The following is a 25300-nucleotide window of genomic DNA, read 5'->3' as shown; positions in this document are numbered from 1 at the left end:
GGCAGAGTAAGAGTGTGGGGATGAGTGGAAGTATTGGCAATACTGACACTTTGTTAGAAGAGTTGAGGGGGATCACAGGATATACAGTGTGTGAATGGGGTGCATAAGAGAGATTTACTTGCAGCAAAGGTAAGGAAAGAGGTAGTGGCAGATGGCCCTGGCCATCAGTAGCAGTATCTCTGTATACTGGTAAGATGCTGAGGGATCTTCTGGCATTGCACTATGCAGAAGAGTATATAGCTATTAACTTAGGGCAACAAAACCTAACATAAATGTTCAGGAAATTACCCTGTGCAACTCTTAGAAAGATACAGATGAATCAGGTACCCAACCTAATAACCCTCAAGCTGCAGACTTGCTTTGCCAGTGAAATTGATTCAGTGCAAAGACCTGCTTAGGCAGAATTCCCTTCCTCCAACTGTAAAGCTCTCTAGAATTCATTCCCTCCATCTTGGCTGAAATAAATGAGATAATTTTTTCACAATCACTGACTGATGGAGACTGAGGAAGAAACGGTAGTGTAGTGGTTAGTGCCATGCTTTATAGAGCCAACTGTAAGACCAGGGCTTGATTCCTTCGGCTGCCTGTAAGGAGTTTGTACATTCTGCCAGTGATGGTGTGGGTTTCCTCCCACATTCCAAAGAGATGTACAGTTAGTGAGTTTTAGGCATACAATATTGGCACAAGAAATATGGCAACACTTGCAAGCTGTGTAGCACAATCCGAGCTGATTTGATTTATTCTCTTACATTAGATTAGTGTTCTTATATACCTGTGACAAATAAAGCTAATCTCTACTAAACAACTTGGGTTGCCAGTAAAGTAAACATTCCCTGGCAGAATTTGGTTAGAAATGTTGAAAATTAATTGCCATTATTATTAAAATTTATAATAAATCTAACTAATACATGTTTGTTATTTGTCAAAGGTGCAGTTCTTTTAAAGCTCTGACTTTGACACCAAAGATCAATGATTGCAAATGGTCTTTCAACGGACATGAGTGTTACTTGATGAAATGGGAAGAGAATTTCAAACTAAAATGTTTTCATTAATTGCTGCTTAATTTAACATGTATTTGAGTGCATATAGGGTCCATGGGAATCATTGGATTGAATGCGCCTAATATGGAATTCTCTCTCTGACAGGTTTATATATCTGTACCATTTTGAGCGAACAAGAGACTTTTCCGCAGGCATTTGCAAATCAAAGTAAGTAATAAGCACTTAGTTATACTTCAAAATAATGTTTCTATAGTACAGAATATATCAAAAAGTATACTTTTCAAGTGATGTTGGTACATTCTAAAAGCAGCTATCCAACTTACCGGTTTTGTGGTCATCTGGTTCCACCTATTGCTTGTAAGCTCCTGTCTCACCTCCCCCTCACTTCTTCATATGAATATTTCCCCTGGTCTCAGTCCCAATGCAGGTTTGCAAGCCAAAATGTCAACTACCCTCTGCCTCCATGGATACTGGCTGATTCAGTGAGTTCCTCTAGCAGCTGGTTTGTTGCTCTAGTTTCGAGGATGAAACACCTGCAGTCTCATGTCTTTCCTTTGTAGAAGTACATCCTGCTGAGTCACCATTCCAGTGATTATTGCTGACTTCTCAATACCTACAGTATTGCCAATAAGCTTTGGAGACAAGTGATGTCATGCTCATAGTAAAAGGCTTGAAACTTAGGACATGTCGCTTGCCGAGAAACTTCCTAAATGAACTGCAAACAAAATTTGATGATTGCTGCACAAAAATAAGAACACAGGAATTGTTTAACTAAGTAAGACTATGGCCCATCAAATCACAAGTTTTACCTGCCCAGCAGGTGTGTGCAGATTCTTCAATCCACAGGAAAGAGGAGCTGCCTTGAAAATGTCACCTACCTCTCAGATTCTCTACAATGAGTGCAGAACAGGACATCACAAGTCTGATGAGCAAAGCATGCTCATCATGATGCAGAGCAGTGGGCCCAAATTTGGGCACAGTCACCTCAGAAAAGACAGGAGTCAAAGCAACTTGTCTTTAGAACATAGAAACATAGAAAAAACTACAGCACAATACAGGCCCTTCAGCCCACAATGATGTGCCGAACATGCACCTACTTTAGAAATCACCTCGGGATACCCATAGCCCTCTAATTTTCTAAGCTTCATGTACCTATCCAGGAGTCTCTTAAAAGACCCTATGGTATCCGCCTCCACCACCATTGCCAGCAGCCCATTCCAAGCACTCACCACTCTCTGCATAAAAAAAAACTTACCCCTGATATCTTCTCTGTACCTACTTCCAAGCATCAAGCACCTTAAACCTATATCCTCTTGTGATAGCCACTTCAGTCCTGGGAAAAACCCTCTGACTATCCACACAATCAATGCCTCACATCGTCTTATAAACCTCTATAAGGTTACCTCTCATCCTCTGTCGCTCCAAGCAAAAAAGGCTGAGTTCACTCAACCTTTTCCCATAAGGCATGCACCCCAATCCAGGCAACATCCTTCTAAGTCTCCTTTGCACCTTTCTATAGTTTTCACATCCATCCTGTAGTCAGGTGACCAGAACTGAACACAGTACTCCAAGTGGGGTCTGACCAGGGTCCTATATAGCTGTAACATTACCTCTCGGCTCTTAAACTCAATCCCACGGTTGATGAAGGCCAATACACCGTATGCCTTCTTAACCACAGAGTCAACCTGCGCAGCAGCTTTGAGTGTCCTATGGACTCAGACCACAAGATCCCTCTGATCCTCCACACTGCCAACAGTCTTGCCATTAATGCTATATTCTGCCATCATATTTACATAGAAACATAGAAACATAGAAAATAGGTGCAGGAGTAGGCCATTCGGCCCTTCGAGCCTGCACCGCCATTCAGTATGATTATGGTTGATCATCCAACTCAGAACCCTGTACCAGCCTTCCCCCCCAATACCCCCTGATCTCTTTAGCCACAAGGGCCAAAATGAACCACCTCACACTTATCTGGGTTGACCTCCATCTGCCACTTCTCAGCCTGGTTTTGCATCCTATCGAAGTCCTGCTGTAACCTCTGCCAATCCTCCTCACTATCCACAACACTGCTAACCTTTGTGTCAACAGAAACTTTACTAACCCATCCCTCCACTTCCTCATGCAGGCCATCTATAAAAATCATGAAGAGAAGGGGTCCCAGAACAGATCACTGAGGCACACTACTGATCATTCCTAATCATATTATGCCTCTCCAAATCTTCATAAATTCTGCCTCTCAGGATCTCTTCCATCAACTTACCAACCAGTGAATTAAAACTCACTGGTCTATGATTTCCTGGGCTATCTCTACTCCCTTTCTTGAATAAGGGAACAACATTTGCAACCCTCCAATCCTCTACAACCTCCTCCGTTCCCCATTGATCATTGATCACGCAATGATCATTGCCAGCAGTTCAGCAATCTCCTCCCTTGCCTCCCGTAATAGCCTAGAGTACATCTCGTCCAGTCCCAGAGACTTATTCAACTTGATGCTTTTCAGAATCTGTCTCCTTATCTACTCCTTGATGTCTCTACTCCGTGCTAGTGAGGGCAAGAATAGTAGGACCAGGCAGATGAATGCGTGGCTGAGAGACTGGTGCAGGGAGCAGGGCTTCAGATTCTTGGATAATTGGGATCTCTTCTGGGGGAAGTATGACCTGTTCAAAAAGGACAGGTTACACCTGAACCCAAAGGGGACCAATATCCTGGTGGGAAAGTTTAATAGAGCTGTTAGGGAGGGTTTAAACTAATTTGGCAGGGGGATGGGAACCGGAATGACAGAGCAGAGGAAGGGGAAAACAGAAATAAATCTAAGATAGCGAGCAGTAAAGATGTCAGGAAAGACAGGCAGGTGATGGGGCAAATTTGTAGCCATTGGGATGAGTTGCAGTGCAATAAAGTTGCAGTGAAATCAAAGCAAAAAGTACCAAATATTGGTCTTAAGGTGTTATACTTAAATGCACGCAGCATAAGGAATAAGGTGGATGATCTTGTTGTACAGCTACAGATTGGCAGGTATGATATTGTGGCCATCACTGAGACGTAGCTAAAGGATGCATGTCTCTGGGACCTGAACATCCCGTGATAGGTGGAGGGGCCGGTAGTGCTAAGTAAACGGAGTGTCTGCAGAGAGACTTGGATAGGTTGGAAAAATGGGCAAAGAAGTGGCAAATGAAATACAATGTTGGAAAGTGTATGGTTATGCACTTTGGCAGACTATTATTTAAATGAGGAAAAAATTCAAAATTCTGAGATACAACGGGACTAGGGAGTCCTCATACAGGATACCCTTAAGGTTAACCTCCAGGTTGAGTCGGTGGTGAATAAGGCGAATGCAATGTTGGCATTCATTTCTAGAGGAATAGGGTATAGGAGCAGGGATGTGATGTTGAGGCTCTATAAGGCGCTGGTGAGACCTCACTTGGAGTACTGTGGGCAGTTTTGGTCTCCTTATTTAAGAAAGGATGTGCTGACGTTGGAGAGGGTACAGAGAAGATTCACTAAAATGATTCGGGGAATGAGAGGGTTAACATATAAGGACCGTTTGTCCACTTTTGGACTGCGTTCCTTGGAGTTTAGAAGAATGAGGGCAGACCTCATAGAAACATTTTGAATGTTGAAAGGCATGGACAGAGTGGATGTGGCACAGTTGTTTCCCATGATGGGGGAGTCTAGTGCGAAAGGGCATGACTTAAGGATTGAAGGGCTCCCATTCAGAACAGAAATGTGAAGAAATTTTTTTAGTCAGAGGGTGGTGAATCTATGGAATTTGTTGCCACGGGCAGCAGTGGAGGCCAAGTCATTGGGTGTCTTTAAGGCAGAGATTGATAGGTATCTGAGTAGCCAGGGCATCAAAGGTTATGGTGAGAAGGCCGGGGAGTGGGACTAAATGGGAGAATAGATCAGCTCATGTTAAAATGGCAGAGCAGACTCGATGGGCCGAATGGCCAACTTCTACTCCTTTGTCTTATGGACTTATGGTCCCTGTTACTATTGGGTGGTGTATAAAAAACACCCAGTAGAGCTATAAACCCCTTCCTGTTTCTAACCTCCACCCACAGAGACTCAGTCGACAATTCCTCCATGACTTCTTCCTTTTCTGCAGCCGTGACGCTATCTCTGATCAGTAGTGCCACGCCCCCACCTCTTTTGCCTGCATAGAGCTTAGGATGAGCCAGCAGGTTTACAAGTAATGATGGGAATAAAATGAACATAAGGAAGGATGAGTCATTGATTGGATACAAATGTAGACAGAGCAAAGAGTTAAATTGTACCACAGAGGCAAAATTCAAAAGGGTGTCAGAATGCAGGACTGAAGGTGCTGTTTTTAAGTGCACGTAGCATTCAGAATAAGGAGGATAAACTCATGGTGTAATTACAGATTGGTCAATATGCTGTTGAGGGCTGAAAGAAGGCCATAGCTGGGAACTTAAGATCAAAAGATATACTTTGTATCAAAAGGACAGACAGGAAAGCATAGGTGATGGTGTGGCTCTGTTGGTAAGAGATGGAGTTACGTCTTCAGAAAGAGGTAACATAGGGTCAAAGAATGTTGAATCTTTGTGGGTAGAGTTAAGAAATTGCTAGAGTGAAAAAGGAATTACGGAAATCATATGTAAGAGGTTGGGAAAATCAGGTTAGTGTTGGATTGCAAGAGAGGGAATTTGTTGAATGCCTAAGAGTTGGCTTTTTAGAGCAGCTTGTGCTTGAGCCTACTTGGGGAAAGGCTATCCTACATTGGATGTTGTGTAATAACCCAGATCTTATTAGGGAGTTTAGCCTAAAGGAACCTTTAGGAGACAGTGACCATAAGATGATTGAATTCATACTACAATTTGAGAGGGAGAAGCATAACTCACATGTATCTGTATCGCAATGGAAAAAAGGGTATAACAGAGGCATTAAAGAGGAGCTTGCCCAGGTAGATTGGAGGAGGAAACTGACGGGGATGATGGCAGACAAGAGATGGCTGCAGTTTCTGGGAATATATGTTCCACAGAGGAGGAAATTCTCCAATGGCAGGGTAGGCAACCCTGATGACAAGGGAAGGTAAGGACTGCATAAAAGCCAAGGAAAGGGCATACAAGGTAGCAAAAGTGAGTGGGAAGTTGGATGATTGAGAAGCTTTTAAAATCCAACAAAAGGCATCAGAGAAGCTATACAAAGGGAAAAGATGAAATCTGAGGGCAGACTAGCCAATAATATAAAGCAGGATAACAAAAGTTTTTTTCAGTTATATAAAGAGTAAAAGGGATATGAGAGTTGCTATTGGACCACTGGAAAATGGTGCTGGTGAGGTAGTAACGGGGGGACAAAGAAGTGGCAGATGAACTGAATGGGTACTTTGCTAGTGTCTTCCACAGTGAAGACTGATGCAGTGTACCAGAGGTCTGTGAGTGGCAGAGAGTAGGTGTGGGGAGTTGCTATTACAAAGAAAAAAGTGCTAAGCAAACTCAGAAGTCTTAAGGTAGGTAAGTCACCTGGGCCAGGTGGACTAGCTCCCAGAGTCCTGGGAGAGGTTGCTGAAGAGATAATGGAGGCATTGGTCGTGATCTTTCAAGAACCACTTGATTCTGGCATGGTCCTGGAGGACAGGAAGATTGCAAATGTCACTCTACTCTTTAGGAAGGGAGAAAGGCAAAAGAAAGGAAATTATAGGCTGGTTATTCTAACCTCAGTGGTTGGAAAAGTGTTGGAGTCTACTATTAAGGATGAGGTTTCTGGATATTTGGAGACTAATGACAAAGTAAGTCAAGTCAGCATGGTTTCTGTAACAAGTAGGGTGGACAAAGGAGAGGCAGTGGATGTCATTTACTTAGATTTTCAGAAGGCATTTGATAAGATGACACACATGAGGCTGCTAAACAAGATAAAATCCTATGGTATTACAGGAAAGATACTGGCATGGATAGAGGAATGTCTGACAGGCAGGAGGCAGCAAGTGGGAATAAAGGGGCCTTTTCTGGTTGGCTGCCAGTGACTAGTGGTGTTCCTCAGGGGTCAGTATTGGCACCACTACTTTTCACATTGTTTGTCAATGATTTGGATAATTGAATTGATGGCTTTGTGGCAAAGTTTGTGGATACGAAGACAGGTGGAGGGGTAGGTAGTGCTGATGAAACAATGCGATTGTAGCAGGACTTAAACAATTTGGAAGAATATGCAAAAAAGTGGCAGATGGAATACAGTTTTGGGAAATGTATGATAACGTATTTTGGTAAAAGACTTGGGAGTCCTCATGCAAGACTCCCAGAGGTTCAGTTACAGGTTGAGTCTGTGATAAAAAAAAGGCAAATGAAATGTCATTTATTCCAAGGGGAATAGAATATATAAATAAGGAGATAATGCTGAGGCTTTAGAAAACACTAATCAGGCCACACTCGGAGTATTGTAGCAGTTTTGAGTCCCATATCTCAGAAATGATGTGTCGTCATTGGAGAGAATCCAGAGAAGGTTCACGAAGATGATTCCAGGTATGAAGGGGTTAACATATCCAGAGCACTTGGCAGCTTTGGGCCTCTACTCACTGGAATTTAGAAGAATGTGGGGAGATCTCATTGAAACCTACTGAATGTTGAAAGGACTAGATATGGTGGATGTGAAGAGAATGTTTCCTGTGGCAGGGTTAACCAGAACTAGAGGGCATAACCTCAAAATTGAAGGGAAAACCTTTAGAACAGAGGTAAGGAGGAATTTTTTTAGCCAGAGAGTAGTAAATCTGTGGAATTCTCTGCCACAGACTGTGGTGGTGGCCAAGTCTGTGGGTATATTTAAGGCGGAAGTTGATTGTTTACTGATCAGTCAGGGCATCGAGGGACATGGCGAGAAGGCAGCTGTATGGGGTTGAGTGGGATCCGGGATCAACTATGGTGGACTGGCAGAGCAGACTTGATAGGTTGAATGGCCTAATTTGTTCCTATATCTTATGGTCTAACCTTCTGCCCACTGTGGGCAAGCCAATTCTGAATCCATACAGCAAAGTTTTTCTGGATAGCATGTCTCTTGATTTTCTGAATGGGTCTACCATGAGGAATCTTGTCAAAAACCTTACTAAAATCCATCCTATCAGTGGCTGGTTGTAACCTTCATTAACCTTCTACACTATCCACAAAAATATGTTTACCAAATTGACTACATTCATTAATTCATTTCATAAGGAAAATATACCATGAGTCTGAACCTCCAAATCCCAACAATCTATCAATATTGTGCTTGACAACAAACATCCAATGATGGAACCACCTGGGAAAATGGACTTACCAGTTTGTATTTAGCACATTAATTAATTGTATGGGATACATTCAGGAATATGTGCTATTCACCTTTTCTCTTTCTTACAGTTAAAGATTATTGCGTGGAAGACAAAATTTGTGATAAAACGGCAAAATGCCTTTCTCTAAATGACCACTACAAATGCATCTGCGAAGAAGGAAAGGAGGCTGCTAAGAAACCGTGTCTGGGTAACCAATTAGACCAAAATGTTCATCCATGCCTGATCAGGCAGTAACAGAATTAAAGTGCTAGTGGCAAGCTAGAATGGGCCTTGGCATTTGTTGGACTAATCTTCTGTAACCATCTCCTGTCCATGAAGTCACAACTGCTCCATTGTTGTGCACCTTTCAGACTGCCCAATACTAGTGTTGCAGAAGTTGGAGATAGACTACCATTAGAGTACTATTCATCCTGTGGTTGAAGTCTCATCCTCAAAGGCTGAGATGTAGAAATGGTCACACATCCTGTACAGAGTAATAACTGACACCTGTAGTTACATTACAAAGTAACAATGCCTAGGAGCTGTGAAATGAAACACACCTAGTCTGACTCTCTTCCCCACAAGTTCAATGTACTTTGAATTTTTCTGACTCCCCTCCACATTCCCCCTTCAAATCCCCAATGAAGGTCTTCACTGAAGCTGCCTTTATCTTCCTTTCAAAGGGAACAACCCAAGCTATTAAAATTTCTTCTCTCTGCATTGATCTCGTTCTCTGGGACCAAATCTCCAGCAGTGTTGATGGCTTGTGGAGCATTGAGTCCAGAAGCAGGAATTTTGCTTGTTATAAACAAGGCCATCACCAGCAATGCCAGTATTTAAAGTCCATCCTAGAAGCCCTGACCACATTTCTGTGCATCAGGACTCACACCTGGGTCAGACCAGATAAGAACAGCACTTCCTCAGAGGGGTCATTTTTAATAATACTGTAATTTCATAAATCCTTTTCCTGATGGCAGCTTGTATAATTGAGAACTAATCAATTTCAAAAATTTTCGGCTACTTGTGGCTCTTCAGGCAGCTTTTTTTTTTGCCGCTTCCTTAGCATTTGTTTGTTTTTTACAAGGCCTAGTTGCTAGCTCAACGGTCGACCATGCAAAGAGCCAGCCAGATTCAGACCCAGGACCATTTGTCACGAAGTCCAGTACTGATGCCACTATACCGCCAGCTAGCTAATTAGTTATTATGCCACAATATTATTGAACTCGGTCCCAGGAAATTTCACTCTGGTTTCAGTTCTTTCGCTGCTTGGAGCGGTGGGGTCTTATCAGGACAGCACCAGCTGATTTGTTGTTGGATTCTGTTTGCTTTGCAGAGCTAGAATGCCCAGAAGTCAGCAATTTCACAACCACAGAGAAAAGTGAACAGCTCTCGGTAAGTGACCACTGTAACTCTGATTGGTCCAGAACATTCAAACAAAGGTATGAATCAGGAAGAGATGATAGCTCAGCCTTTCAAGTCATGAGGAGGCTGATCAGTTTGTAGCCAATTCTACACCCTTATCACATTGCAATATCTATCAATCAACCTCAAAGTTATTCATACACTGCTTCTGTTGACAGAGAATGGTCACATCACAACCATGTGCGAGAACTCATCATAGCCTTAAGTGACACACATAAAAGTTGTTGGTGAACGCAGCAGGCCAGGCAGCATCTCTAGGAAGAGGTACAGTCAATGTTTCAGGCCGAGACCCTTCATCAGGACTGTACCTATGTACCTCTTCCTAGAGATGCTGCCTGGCCTGCTGTATTCACCAGCAACTTTTATGTGTGTTGCTTGAAATTCCAGCACCTGTAGATCTCATCATGATAGCCTTAAGTGGGTGACTTTCATATTTAAATATTTGAGCCCTAATTCAAGACTGCTTCACAAGAACTTACAATGGAACATTGATAGGATGCAGAGCTGGACTAAGAAGTGGCAGAAGGAGTTCAATCCGGAAAAGTGTGAAGTGATTCACTTTGGAAAGTTTTGAAGGCAAAGTACAGGGTGAATGGTAGGATTCTTAACAGAGTGGAGGATGGAAGAATAGAACATAGAACAGGACAGCACGGTGTCACAATGTGCACTGGCAATGTCAGGACCCAAGTGTGGAGGAAAGATATTCTGATGTAGAGAGAGTGACTAGAATTTATTCATAAGAATTCCAAAAGAAAACTGGTGGCTTGGCCAAGCGACAATGCAAAACATAACATTCTCAAAACTAGGACTCTCTGATTAGCACTAATCGGGTGACCACTTATATAGTACAAGTAACATAGGCCACCAGTAATATTAGCAACACCGCTAATGATGGACTTCCATATAGAATAAGTCCCTTCAACCGCTAACCTGTGATTTTATGGGCAAGCTAGTTCTGAATCCAAATGGCCAATTCACCATGGATCCCATGCATCTTAGTCTTCTGAATGAGTATCCTATGAGGGCCCTATATTGTGCTGTAGGTTTTCTATGTATCTGTGTTTCTAATGACAGATAGCACTGGGCTCAACACCGACTCCTGAGGCACCACTTGTCACAGCCTCCAGTCCAAGAACAACTTTCTAAAATCACCTACTTTCTACCATCAAGCCAGTTGTGTATCCAATAGCCAGCCCACACTGTATCCCATGCAATCTAACATTCCAAAACAGTCTAGCATGTGGAACCTTATCAAAAGCCTTATCCAAGTCCATATGTCTGGTATGGAGGGGCTACTGCACAGGACCGAAAGAAACTGTAGAAGGTTCTAAATCTGGTCAGCTCCATCTTGGGCACTAACCTACAATCTTCAGGGAGCGGTGTCTCAGAAAGGCAGCGTCCATTCTTAAGGACCTCCAGCACCCAGGGCATGCCCTTTTCTCCCTTTTACCATCAGGTAGGAGATACAGAAGCCTGAAGGCACACACTCAGCGATTCAGGAACAGCTTCTTCCCCTCTGCCATCCGATTCCTAAACGGACATTGAAGCTTTGGACACTACCTCACTTTTTAAATAAACAGTATTTATAAATCTATAAATAAATTTTAATATTTACTATCGATTTGTAATCTAGGGAGCAGGAAGCACAGAAATCAAATATCGCTATGATGATTGTACGTTCTAGTATCAATTGTTTGGCGACAATAAAGTATGAAGTATAAAGTATTTATACAATAAAGTATAAATAAAGTATAAAGGAAAGTATTCTTAGAGATGGTATATATAATTATCCAGATAGACAGGGTCTGATTAGGAACAGACAACATAGATTTCTGCATGGAAGGTCATGTTTGACAAATATTATTCAATTTTTTGAAGAGGTTACTAGGAAAGTTGACGAGGGTAAAGCGGTGGATGTTGTCTATATGGACTTCAGTAAGGCCTTTGACAAGGTTCCACATGGAAGGTTAGTTAGGAAGGTTCAATCGTTAGGTATTAATATTGAAGTAGTAAAATAGATTCAGCAGTGGCTGGATGGGAGACGCCAGAGAGTAGTGGTGGATAACTGTGTGTTAGATTGGAGGCCGGTGACTAGTGATGTGCCTCAGGGATCTGTATTGGGTCCAATGTTATTTGTCATACACATTAATGATCTAGATGATGGGGTGGCAAATTGGATGAGTAAGTATGCAGATGATACTAAGATAGGTGGAGTTGTGGATAATGAAGTAGGTTTTCAAAGCTTGCAGAGAGATTTAAGCCAGTTAGAAGAGTGGGCTGAAAGATGACAGATGGAGTTTAATGCTGATAAATGTGAGGTGCTATATTTTGGTAGGACTAATCAAAATAGGACATACATGGTAAATGGTAGGGCATTGAAGAATGCAATAGAACAGGGGGATCTAGGAATAATGGTATATAGTTCCCTGAAGGTGGAATCTCATGTGGATAGGGTGGTGAAGAAAGCTTTTGGTATGCTGGCCTTTATAAATCAGAGCATTGAGTATAGGAGTTGGGATGTAATGTTGAAATTGTACAAGGCATTGGTGAGACCAAATTTAGAGTATTGTGTACAGTTTTGGTCACCAAATTATAGGAAAGATGTCAACAAAATAGAGAGAGTACAGAGAAGGTTTACTAGAATGTTACCTGGGTTTCATCACCTAAGTTACAGAGAAAGGTTGAACAAGTTGGGTCTTTATTCTTTGGAACGTAGAAGATTGAGGGGGGATTTGATAGAGGTACTTAAAATTATGAGGGGGATAGATAGAGTTGATGTGGATAGGCTTTTTCCACTGAGAATGGGGGAGATTCAAACAAGAGGACATGAGTTGAGAGTTAAAGGGCAAATGTTTAGGGGTAACATGAGGGGGAATTTCTTTACTCAGAGAGTGGTAGCTGTGTGGAACAAGCTTCCAGCAGAAGTGGTTGAGGCAGGTTTGACGTTGTTGTTTAAAGTTAAATTGGATAGATATATGGACAGGAAAGGAATGGAGGGCTATGGGCTGAGTGCAGGTCAGTGGAACAAGGTGAGAGTAAGAGTTCGGCATGGACTAGAAGGGCTGAGATGGCCTGTTTCCATGCTGTAATTGTGATATAGTATTTCTGTTTTTGCACATTTTTAAAAAATCTATTCAATATATGTCATTGATTTACTTGTTTATTTATTATAATGTTTTATTTTATTTACTATTATTTCTCTCTCTCTCTGCTAGATTATGTATTGCATTGAACTGTTGCCTCTAAATTAACAAATTTCACGTCCCATGCCGATGATAATAAACCTTATTCTGATTCTGATATCAACCTTCTTGGTCACCTCATCAAAAAAACAGTCAAGTTTGTAAGACATGTTCTTATGACCTCCCACACACCAAGCCATAATGACTAGTCTAATTCACGATATCTCTCCAGATGCCCAGATTAATCAACCCTGCGCTCACACTACAGTTTCCTTCAGTTACCACCCTCTGCTCAAGCTCTTATCCAGGATGGAGCAGGAACACAGAGTTGGGCCCTGCACAGGAAGAGGAGGCTATTCTGTGCATCTTCCAAGATCATGGCTGATCTATGACTCGTATTGATGTCCTGTGTGCCTTAATTCTTACAGTTAACAAAATTGTCTTAGATTTAAATTAACTCCTGTCCCAGCCTCATTGTGGAGAGGAGTCCAAATATGGATCAGCATGTGTGTAGAGAGGGGCTTCAGTTTTTCACTCCTAACAGAACTGAATCTATGTTTGCACATGTAATCCATCTGAGTCCCTAGGAGTGAGACCACCTGCCGAATATCTGATCTAATGTTTTGACCTAGTATTTTCGTAACCTGTGTCATATCATGCCTCGTCCATCCAAACTCCATGAATGCAGCCCATTGTGTAATTCTAATTTAACCTTTTATACAGTTTTATATTGGTAAGACCATACTGGACATCTCCAGGTCCATAGCAACTTTCTTAACACACAGTGTTCAAGGTAGAAGACTCTGTCATGCTTGTTCCTGATCACTGGGTTACTGGAGAAAATTTACAAGAATGTTGTCATAACATGAGGACCTAAATTAGGGAAAGGTTGAACAGATTAGGTCTTTATTCCTGAAACCATATCAGAATGAGGGGATATATGCTACAGGTATACAAAATTGAGGGGTGTAGATAGGGAAAATGCATGCAGACTTTTTCTATCGAGGTTGGGTGAGACTAGAACTAGAGGTCATGGAAGGTGAAATATTTAAGGGGTATGAAAGTTGAAAGGTGAAATATTTAAGGGGTACATTGGAGTTGTTAAAATACATTAGGACGGATAAATCCCCAGGGCCTGACAGAATATTCCCCAGGCTGCTCCATGAGGCGAGGGAAGAGATTGCTGAGCCTCTGGCTAGGATCTTTATGTCCTCGTTGTCCACGGGAATGGTACCAGAGGATTGGAGGGAGGCGAATGTTGTCCCCTTGTTCAAAAAAGGTAGTAGGGATAGTCCGGGTAATTATAGACCAGTGAGCTTTACGTCTGTGGTGGGAAAGCTGTTGGAAAAGATTCTTAGAGATAGGATCTATGGGCATTTAGAGAATCATGGTCTGATCAGGGACAGTCAGCAAGGCATTGTGAAGGGCAGATCGTGTCTGACAAGCCTGATAGAGTTCTTTGAGGAGGTGACCAGGCATATAGGTGAGGGTAGTGCAGCGGATGTGATCTACATGGTTTTTAGTAAGGTATTTGACAAGGTTCCATACGGTAGGCTTATTCAGAAAGTCAGAAGGCATGGGATCCAGGGAAGTTTGGCCAGGTGGATTCAGAATTGGATTGCCTGCAGAAGGCAGAGGGTGGTGGTGGAGGGAGGACATTCAGATTGGAGGATTGTGACTAGTGGTGTCCCACAAGGATCGGTTTTGGGACCTCTACTTTTTGTGATTTTTATTAACGACCTGCTTGTGGGGTAGAAGGGTAGGTTGGCAAGTTTGCAGACGACACAAAGTTTGGTGGTGTTGTAACTAGTGTAGAAGATTGTCAAAGATTGCAGAGAGACATTGATTGGATGCAGAAGTGGGCTGAGAAGTGGCAGATGGAGTTCAACCCGGAAAAGTGTGAGGTGGTACACTTTGGAAGGACAAACTCCAAGGCAGAGTACAAAGTAAATGGCAGGATACTTGGAAGTGTGGAGACGCAGAGGGATCTGGGGGTACATGTCCACAGATCCCTGCAAGTTGCCTCACAGGTAGATAGGGTAGTTAAGAAAGCTTATGGGGTGTTAGCTTTCATAAGTGGAGGGATAGAGTTTAAGAGTCGCGAGGTAATGAAGCAGCTCTATAAAACTCTGGTGAGGCCACACGTGGAGTACTGTGTCCAGTTCTGGTCGCCTCACTATAGGAAGATAGGAAGGATGTGGAAGCATTTGAAAGGGTACAGAGGAGATTTACCAGGATGCTGTCTAGTTTAGAAAGTATGCATTATGATCAGAGATTAAGGGAGCTAGGGCTTTACTCTTTGGAGAGAAGGAGGATGAGAGGAGACATGATAGAGTTGTACAAGATAATAAGAGGAATGGATAGAGTGGATAGCCAGCACCTCTTCCCCAGGGCACCATTGCTCAATACAAGAGGACATGGCTTTAAGGTAAGGGGTGGGAAGTTCAAGGGGGATATTAGAGGAAGGTTTTTTACTCAGAGAGTGGTTGGTGAGTGGAATGCACTGCCTGAGTCAGTGGTGGAGGCAGATACACTAGTGAAGTTTAAGAGACTACTAGACAGGTATATGGAGGAATTTAAGGTGGGGGCTTATATGGGAGGCAGGGTTTGAGGGTCGGCACAACATTGTGGGCTGAAGGGCCTGTACTGTGCTGTACTCTTCTATCTTCTTTGTTCTATGTATATGAGGGGGATCTTCACTTAGTGGTGAGAGTGCAGAACAAGCTGCTTGCAGAAGTGCTGGATGGAAATTTGATTTCAACATTTAAGGAATATTTGGATAGGTACATGGAAAAAAGGGCTATGTTCCAGGTGCAAGTCAATGGGATGAGGAAGAACAGTTTGGCATGGACTAGATAGGCCAAAGGGCCTGTTTCTGGGCTGTCATGTTCTATGACTCCGACCAACACTCTTTGCCTCCTATTACCAAGCCAGGTATTTACAGTGGGTTACCTTCTGTCAATAGGACTTCAAGTGATTAACCAGTTCATTCAAATTGCACATAGCATACATTCTCGATGGCAAATAAACTATAAAATCTGCACTGAATTGCTGATTGATGTTGAGCCAAGCTAACAACATATTGACAGGAAATGATATATGTAAGTGCCGTGTCTAGATTTCGAAAAACATCTTTGAAAATTAACCTTACAACCTGCGCATCTTTGGGATGTGGAGGGGACCAAACAACTTGGAAGAAAATTCCTTTGGTCACAGGGAGAATGGGCAAACTCCATGCAGACAGCCTCAAGTGTCCATATATGTTCTATGTCCTATGTTCTATATTTTCATATCTCTCTGCCCCCTCCTTCACCTCTTTCCCCCTCTCACCCTCAGCCCTTGCCCAACCCCTCTTCCCCTCTCCCTCCCCCTCCTCTCTAATACACAGAAACAACTGGCCAATCCCAGTGTTCAAGTGTAACCTGTCACTTTTGTCTTGGTTTCTTTAAGTCTTTCCCCAGTTTACTTTGCAAAGACTTTTTAAAGGATGGAATAAAAGTGCCACAGTCCTCTCAGTGGACATCTAATCCACAGCTACCTCAATAGCAACAATCTATAATATGGTTAATCTTATATTTAATCCTCTTTTTGCATTTCATTCACAGAATAACAATGTGCCATTTCTTGATCTCTAGAATTTGGCCTCCTTGATCACTGAGAATTGCGAAAATTACAAGAGGAATGGCTCCAGTAATCTAATTCTGTCGGTGAGTTAGACAAAAACCTGTCCTTGGCTGGTCTGGTTAATCAACTCTCTGCTAAAACTGTTGTTTCGTTCATTTACCACTCTTCACTCAGTCTCTTTCCCACAACAGAGCAGGAGCACAGGAAAAAGAAGAAGCTGTTCCGTTCTATCTTCCAACAAGATCCTGGCTGATCTCTGAGTCATGTCCTTATCCAGTGTGCCTTAATACTTAGAGTTACAAAAGTCTCAGATTTAAAAGTTACTCCTGACCTAAACTCTATCAGCTCTATGGAGAGGATTCCGAACGTGATGGGATGGGAACCAGAGTGACAGTGCTGAGGATGGGGTAAGTTACAAACAGAGGTGGTGTGTAGTGAGCCAGATAGCAAGGAGAAGCTGATGATAAGGGACAATTGTAGTCAACAGGATAAGCTACAATGTAAAAGGTGGAAAAAATCAAACAGTGTGAATACAGGACTGAAGCTGTTATATTTAAATGCATGCAGTAGATGAACTTCTAGAAAAATTACAAATTGGCATGTATGGCATTGTGGGCATCACTGAATTGTGGCTGAAAGATTATAGCTAGGGGCTTAACGTCCAAGGACACACATCATGTTGAAAGGGCAGGTGGGTAGGCAGAGGGGGAAGGTCTGTTGGTAAAAAATGAAATCAAATCATTGGAAAGAGGTGCTCTAGGATCAGAAGGATAGAATTGTTGTAGGTAAAGCTAAGAAACTGCAAGTGTAAAAAGACCTGGATGGAACTTACATAGAGGATCCCAAATAGTGGTAAAGTTGTGGTCTATAAATTACAATGGGAAATAGAAAATGCAAGTCAAGATGGCAATGTTATGATAGTGACAGGACATTTCAATATGCAAATAGATTGGGAAATCAGAATGGTGTGGGATCCCAAGAGAGGGTAATTTTTAGAATGTTTTTGAGATGGCTTTTTAGAGCAGCTCATGGTTGAGCCCACTAGAGAATCAGCTGTTATGGACTGTGCAATGAACCAAAATTTATTAGGGAGTTAAGATAAAGGAACTCTTAGGTGCCGGATATCATAATATGATAGAAGTCACCCTGAAATTTGAGAAAGAGAAGCTAATGTGAAATTACAGTGGAATAAAAGGAATTACAGAGGCATGAGAGAGGACCTGGCCAAAATTGATTGGAACAGAACACTAACAGGGATGCCAGTAATGGCTGCAATTTCTGGGAGCAATTTAGAAGGCGCAGGACATATACATCCCAAAGAAGAAGTATTCTAAAGACAGGATGATGCAACGACGGCTAAGAATGCCAACATAAAATCCAAAGAGAGGGCAAATAATGGAGCAAAAATTTGTGGGAAGTTAGTAGATTGGGAAGTTTTTAAAATCCAACAGAAGGCAACTTAAGAAGTCATAAAGAAAAGAGGGAATATGAAGATAAGCTAGCCCATAATATTAAAGAAGATACCAAAAGTTTCTTCAGACGCATAACGAGTATAAGAGAGGTGAGAGTAGATATTGGACTGCTGGAAGGAAATGGTGGATGAACTGAATAAGTATTTTGCTTCAGTCTTCTCTGTGGAAAACACTAGCAGTATAGCAGAAGTTTGTGAGTGTCAGGGGGCAGAAGTGCTTGAAGTTGCCATTACTAGGGAAAAGGTTCTCGGGAAATTGAAAGGTCTAGGTAAGTCACAGGGACTAGATGGTCTACACCCCAAGGTTCTAAAAACGGTGGCTGAAGAGATTGTGGAGGCATTAGTAATGATCTTTTATAAATCAATTGAATCTGGAATCATTGCAGAAGACTAAAAAGTTACAAATGTTACTCCACTCTTCAAGAAGCTAGACAGATTCAAGAAGAAAGGAAACTACAGACCAGTTAATCATGTTAGTCAATGCAGGGACCACTTCTTTTTACGTTATATGTCAATGATTTTGATGATGGAGTTAATGGCTTTGTAGCCTTGTTTGCAGAAGATATGAAGATAGGAGGAAGGTCAGATACCTTTGAGGAAGCAGAGAAGCTACAGAAGAACTTAGACTGATTAGGAGAATGGGCAAAGACATAGATGGAATGCAGTGTCAGGAAGTGTACGATCATGCACCTTGGCAGAAGGAAAAAAAGTGCAGACTACTTTTGAAATGGAGAGAAAATTCAAAAATATGAGATGCAAAGGAACTTGGGAGTCCTCATGCAGGATTTCCTAAAGGTTAGTTTGTAGGTTAGATCAGTGGTGAGGAAGGCAAATGCAATGTTAGCATTAATTTCGAGAGGACCAGAATATAAAAGGAAGGATGTAATGTTGAACATTTGTAAAGCACTAGTGAGGTATTACTTGGAGTATTGTGAGCCTTTTTGGCTCCTTATCTTAGAAAGGATGTGCTGATATTGGAGGGGGTTCAAAGAAGCTTCAGGAAAATTATTCTAGGATCTAAAAACTTATCAGATGAGGAGCATTTGATGGCTCTGGGCCTCTATTTCCTGGAATTCAGAAGAATGAAAGGTAGCCTCATTGAAACCTATTGAATGGTCATCAGCCTTGATAGAGTGGATGTGGAGAGGATGTTTCCTATGGTGAGGAAGTCTAAGACCAGAGGATACAGCCTGAGAAAAGAGGGTCATCCATTTAGAATGGAGATGAGGAATTTTTTAGACAATGAATGGTGAATCTGTGGAATTCGTTGCCACAGGCGGCTGTGGAGGCAAAGTCATTGGATATATTTAGGGTAGAGGTTGATAGACTCTTGATTAGTCAGGGCATGAAGAGATATGGGGAAAAGGCAGGATATTGGGGCTGTGTGTGAAAATAGATCAGCCATGATGAAATGATGAAGCAGAGACAGAATTAATGGGCCAAATGGCCTAATTCTGCTCTTATATCTTATGGTCTTATGATTGTGTGTGTAGAGGTGTTACAGTTCTTCACTCCTGACAGACCTGGTCCATGTTTGTACATGTTCCCTCGCCCCTGATTCTCCAGGGCTATTCCACTAGTTTCACTAAGCATCTTGGTAGCCTGTATGTAATAAAGCGGGGTTTGCCACAAGTAATTTCTTCCACCCCCAGTAGCCAGGTAATTCTCAGTGCTGACATTATGCTTATCGGGTGCATATGCTGGGCTAACGCGCAGCATAGACTGTTTTTTTTTGTTCTAGCACTCTTCAGGACAATGGAATTCTCTGACGTGTTCGGTTTGTTGCTGCTTCCTGTTTCAGGGAGGCGGCCCAACTAATGAATGATTTGTCTTGTTTGTGGTTGTGCATGCTCAGTGCTGGCTCAGTGGAAGAGTTCATGTTGGGGGACGGGGAGAGTTCTTGCTTCAGGAAAATGTTTAGTTATTGATTGATTCGTTGATCAGTGCCATTGTGATCCCACTGTAACGAATATATTTGCAAACAGTGGTGATTTTGAAGAGGGATGTGAATTTCTCTTTTATTTTATTTTGGATAATTGTTCCAGCTAATGATGACAACTCCGCTGCATTACAAAGAATGAATTATGGCTTTTCTCCTAGTGTAAGGAGATCCTTATTTAAAGGTCCATTTCAGTGTAAAGTGCGGAGGGGGTTATGTAGGTTCATACTGATGCTTTAGAGATGTAGTCCTAAAGGTCTGGTGGTATATATCATCATTCTCTCTTTTGTCATTTTGCCACATTTGCACTGTGAATATTTTTGTACTTTTTCTAATTTTTTAAAACTCGGGCATACAATAGACGACCTTGCACTGGATGTGTTATTTTGGCCTGCCATCTGATTTTAAAGTAACACTTTCATAAGTGCACACGATCCTCACCAAAACCAACGGTGTGACATTGTATCAGATCATGCCTAGTCCATCAAAACTTCATTAATGCAACCCCTTGTGTAATTATAATTTAACCTCTTACATTGATAAGACCATACTAAATATCTCCAAGTCCACAGTAACTTTCCTAGCACACGGTGTCCAAGGTAGAAGACTCTCTGTCGTATCCATTCCTGATTGTTGGGTTGCTGTGCCTGGTGCCAGCTGGAGGGCTCCTGACTGAATGCTGGGACACCTTGAGTTCATGGAGTTGTCAAAAGGCAGAAGCTCCAGATCAGAATATAGTGACAGGACTGGTCAATCAACTTATGAGCCAACTTGTTGTCACTGACCCCTCACACTCCATTCCTGTACTTGGACACTCGAATAACCTGTAATCTCTGGGTTGAGATTACACTACTCCAGCTGTCTTTTGATAAGTGGTGCCAAGCATAGGAGAGTGCAGACACTGTCTTGTACTTCAGTCTATGCTTGGGAACTGGGTGTAGAGGCAACTTGACCCTTCCACTGCTTCCAGAATTAGATCATAAACATGCAAAAGTCATTGACTGTTTATTCCCCTCTACTGATGTTGCTTAACTTGCTGAGTTAAGTTCCTCCAGCATTTTGTGTATTTGTGCCCAATGAAGCAGTGGAGGCTGCCTCAGTAAATATATTTAAGACCAGGTTGGATAGATTTTTGCATACTAGGAGAATGATGGGTTATTGAGAAAAAGCAGGTAGATGGAGATGAGCCAATGGTCAGATCAACCATGATCTTATTGAATGGCAGAGCAGGATTGACAGGACAGATGGCCTATTCCTCCTATTTCTTATGTTCTTATGTTATAATCCTGCATGAGATCAGTGAGTATTCAGCCTGTGTGATTGTGCAGAGTGAGGAAAACATTCACGGTGGTCTTGTTCTTCTGCAGGTCCTCCTGTCATTCAGTGTGTTCCACACTAAAGCCACAATCAGCTATGTTCAGCTCCTCATGTGTGCTGAACCAGCTTCAGTTTATGTCCAGCTTCTTCTTTCTTACAGAATGTGTTCGGCAGCATCAACCAGATCATAGAAGACAACAACCAGTGGGAGGAAATGGAGGAGGATCAACGCACAAAAGTTGCCTTGCTCCCGATGGATTTTCTGGAGCGTTCCATAGAGCTGTATGTGGTAAACATGAAAATGGAGAATTACAGCTTAACAGTGGGTGGTCTAGGTAGGTCCCACCAGGTATGTAATCCATTAAGCCAACTTTGTAACTTGCAGATCATCACAGGTTCTAAGCTAGATATAAACACATGATTCTGCATTTGCTGGAAATTCAGAGCAAAAAACATAAAATGCTGGAGGAGCTCAGAAGGTCAGGCAGTATCTATGGAAATAAACAAACATTTGATGTTTCAGGCCAATACCCTTAAGGTGCAACAAAACCTGAAACATCAACTGTTTGCTCATTTCCATGGATGCTGACAGTCCTGCTGAGTTTCTCCAGCGTTTTGTGCATGTTCCTTTGGATTTACAGCACCTACAGTATTTCCTGTATTTACCAATGGCTTCATCCTTGTGATGAACTGATCCTTTGGTAAAATCCATTAACCTGAAGCTTTAAAGGTTCACACAAGGACCGAGCTTTGATCTCCTTCTCACACCAGTTAGATATAAGGTTGGGTTTCTTCCATTTCCTCACCAAGCGAACCAACCAGGCAACAGCAGTTAAATTACCAGCCTTCATAATTGCTACAGGAATGATCTTTTGAAGCTGGAAAGAATATAAAGGATGGTTCTGGGACTCAAGGGACTGAGTTAAAGAGAGAGGTTGAGCAGGTTAGGACTTCATTCATTGGAGTTCAGGACACTGAGTGGTGTTCTTATAGAGGTGAATAACATCACGGTGGGGGCATATGCTTTTATTCTTTTGAATGCTGTTAGACTTTTGGGGAGTCAGGAGGTATAAGGCATAGGTTTCAGATTAAAGGAGAGAAATTTGATAAGTACCTGAGGGGCAACTTCTTCATTCAGGGGATAGTCGGCATATGAAACCAGAAGAAGGCAATGAAATAATTAGTTGATTTGTACAAGATCATGCTTGGCCGAGACAGAGTAAGTAGAAAATGTTGGGTCAAAAACTAGGGATCAAGGATTTAAATCAACTGGTAGAGGGATTAAAGGGCAGGGGATGAAATGGTTCTTGTCGAGAGGGTGATGGAACCTAAAACCCTCTGCATGAAGAGACTGAGCAAATCATCACATGTAAACACTTGGATGTACTCATGAGCTGGACCTTCAGAGCTAGACTCACAAGTAGGAGGCAGGATTAGGCTGGAGAACTCATTCTTATTTGGCACATGGACAATGTGCTAAATGGCCTCGTGTATTGTAATGCTTCTAAAGAGTATGCTGTCAAAGGTTGCTTCATATATTTACACATGTTGATAGTGCTGTATAAATACAGATCACTATTGTCAACCTCTAGTCAATGAACCCTGTCCCTGGGCTGAGTTATAGAGGAGAAGGCTTAAACAGACCATAAATGTCAGCACAACTGGCTTGGCCAAATGGAGATTACCCTAAAAAATTCTACTGAGCATCTAAAATATTAAAAAGCAGCCACTAAGCAACAACCAACCACATTAAATGATTTCAGTTATTTGCATTCTATTTCAGACCTTCAAGTCAAACTTCTTAGAAATGAAACCGTCAGAGTCAACAGAACTGTGACACTATTGGCAAACCAAAATCAGATGGAATTCCATTGGGAAACAAAGAAGTCGAATTATAAATTTGGTAAGGTCAGCTCTCTCTGTGAGAAGTGAATTAGAGGACGAACTCTGTCAGAGCTTACAATGGACTTTTAACAAAGGCTTTGTCACAACAGGATATCACTCATTTGCTTTTCTGAAAATTTCCTCTGTATTAACTGAAGAATTGGAAGATAGCTAATGTTGCTGCATTGTTTAAGAAAGGCTCATAGAATAAGCCAGGAAATGATAGACCAGTGAACCTGACATCAGTAGTGGGAAAGTTACTAGAAAGTACTCTAAGGGTCCGAATATATAAGCATTTCAGTACTTGGACAAACTGGGACTGATTAGGGATAGTAAACATGTTTTTGTGTGGTCAGTCATCTAGCCAATTTTCAAGGGTTTTTGCTGACCAAGTTACTAGAAAAGTTGATCAAGAAGCTTCAGTCTCTTGGCATTTAAGACGAGGTAGTATACTGGCTTAGACACTTACATCACTGGAGAAGCTAGAGAGTGGGAGCAAATGGCTGCCTCTCTGACTGCGGCCCTGCCAGTAGTGATGTACTGCAGGAACTGGAACTGTGTCCGTTGTTTATCATCAATATCAGTGATCTGGATGATAATGGACTAAAATGGATCAGCAGAGTTGCAGATGACACCAAGATTGGGGGTGTAATGGACAGTGAGGAAGACTATCAAAGTTTGCAATAGCATCTGGACGGGCTGGTAAAATGGGCTGAAAGATGACAGGTGGAATTTAATGCAGACAAGCGTGAGGTGTTGAACTTGGGACGACAATCCAGAGTAAGAGTGGTAGGACACTGAGGATTGTGGTGGAACAGAGAAATTTGGGAATAGAGACCAATAATTCCTTGAAAATGGTATCACAGGGAGATAGGCTCATAAAGCTAGCTTTTGGCACATTAGTCTCCATAAATCAAAGTACCAAGTTCATGTATTTGGATGCTATGTCAACGTTATGCAAGAAGTTGGTGAGGTTTAATTTGGAGTCTTGTGTGCAGTTTTGGTCACTTAACTGCAGAAAAGATATCAACAAGATCAAAAGAGCAGAGAAAATTCACAAGGATGATGCCTAGGCTTGAGAGCCTGAGTTATGGGGAAAATTGAGTAGGTTAGGACTTTATTCCCTCAAGCAAAGAAGAATGTGTGGAGATTTGATGGAGGTACACAAAACTGAGGGGTATAGAAAGGGTAAATGTAAGCTGTCCTTTTCTACTGAGATTGGGTGAGACTGGAACTAAAGATCATGGATTAAGAGTGAAAGGTGAAATGTGTAAGGGGAACATGAAAGGGAACTTCTTCACTCAGAGAGCGGTAGTCAGTGAAAGTGGTGGGTGCAGGTTTGATTTCGACGTTTAAGAGAAAGTTGGATAGGTACATGGATGGGAGAGGTATGGATTACTCTCTCTATAACTCTAAATTAGAGGGGAAAGGAAGGATTCACAAGGATGTTACCAGGATTGGATGCCTTAAATTATAAAGAGAGACTGAACAGGCCGAGACCAGACTAATACAGCACAGAAACAGGAACTTCAACCCAAAATCCCAATCTCATCCATGCTAGCCACTGTGACCACTAACTTCGTCCTGCATTTGGTGCATATCCCTCTAAACTACTCCTTTCCATGTACTTATCCAAATGCCTTTTGAATATTACTACTTCAACCACTTTCTCTGACATCTCGTCTCATATACACACTACCTTCTGTGTGAAGAAGTTAACCATATGACCATTAGTCATAGGAGTAACATTCGGCCATTTGGCTCAACAAGTCTGCTCCAGCATTCAATCATGGCTGATCCTTTTTTTTACCCCTCCTCAACCCCATTTTCCAGCCTTCTCCCCATAACCTTTGATGCCATGTCCAATCAAGAACCTATCAATCTCTGCCTTAAATACACCCAATGACCTGGCCTCCACAGTTGCCTGTGGTAACAAACTCCATAGAAAGTTGCCCCTCAAGTTCCTTTTAAACCTTTCCCCTCTCACCTTAAGCCTATTTCTTCTAGTATCATGTTCCCCTTTGCTGGGAAAAAGACCAAATGTGTTTACATTATCAAGGTCCCTCATGTTTAATTCTCGTCTATTATATCACCACCTCCAATCTTCTACACTCCAAGGACCAAAGTCCTAGCCTGCCCAACCTCATCTTATAACACTTCAACATCATAAATATTTTCTTAAAACTTAGCAGCATCCTTCCTATA

The 25300-nt window shown here is 42.0% G+C and overlaps 1 protein-coding gene across 1 annotated transcript in view; it reads left to right on the top strand.

Annotated features, from left to right (window-relative positions):
* The window catches only part of LOC134339510 (adhesion G protein-coupled receptor E5-like), a 59340-nt gene that overhangs the window by 7530 nt on the left and 26510 nt on the right, over window positions 1–25300 (top strand). The window contains exons 2-7 of the mRNA XM_063036106.1: window positions 1146–1208; window positions 8345–8464; window positions 9590–9648; window positions 16496–16567; window positions 21372–21546; window positions 22995–23114. Of these exons, the coding sequence (XP_062892176.1) occupies window positions 1146–1208; window positions 8345–8464; window positions 9590–9648; window positions 16496–16567; window positions 21372–21546; window positions 22995–23114 (609 nt within the window). The remainder of the gene's footprint in view (window positions 1–1145; window positions 1209–8344; window positions 8465–9589; window positions 9649–16495; window positions 16568–21371; window positions 21547–22994; window positions 23115–25300) is intronic.

The sequence above is a fragment of the Mobula hypostoma genome, chromosome 29 (assembly GCF_963921235.1).
Source record: "Mobula hypostoma chromosome 29, sMobHyp1.1, whole genome shotgun sequence".
NCBI lineage: Eukaryota > Metazoa > Chordata > Chondrichthyes > Myliobatiformes > Myliobatidae > Mobula > Mobula hypostoma.
Note: the sequence above shows the minus strand (reverse complement) of the source record. Positions and strands in the feature narration are given on the sequence as shown.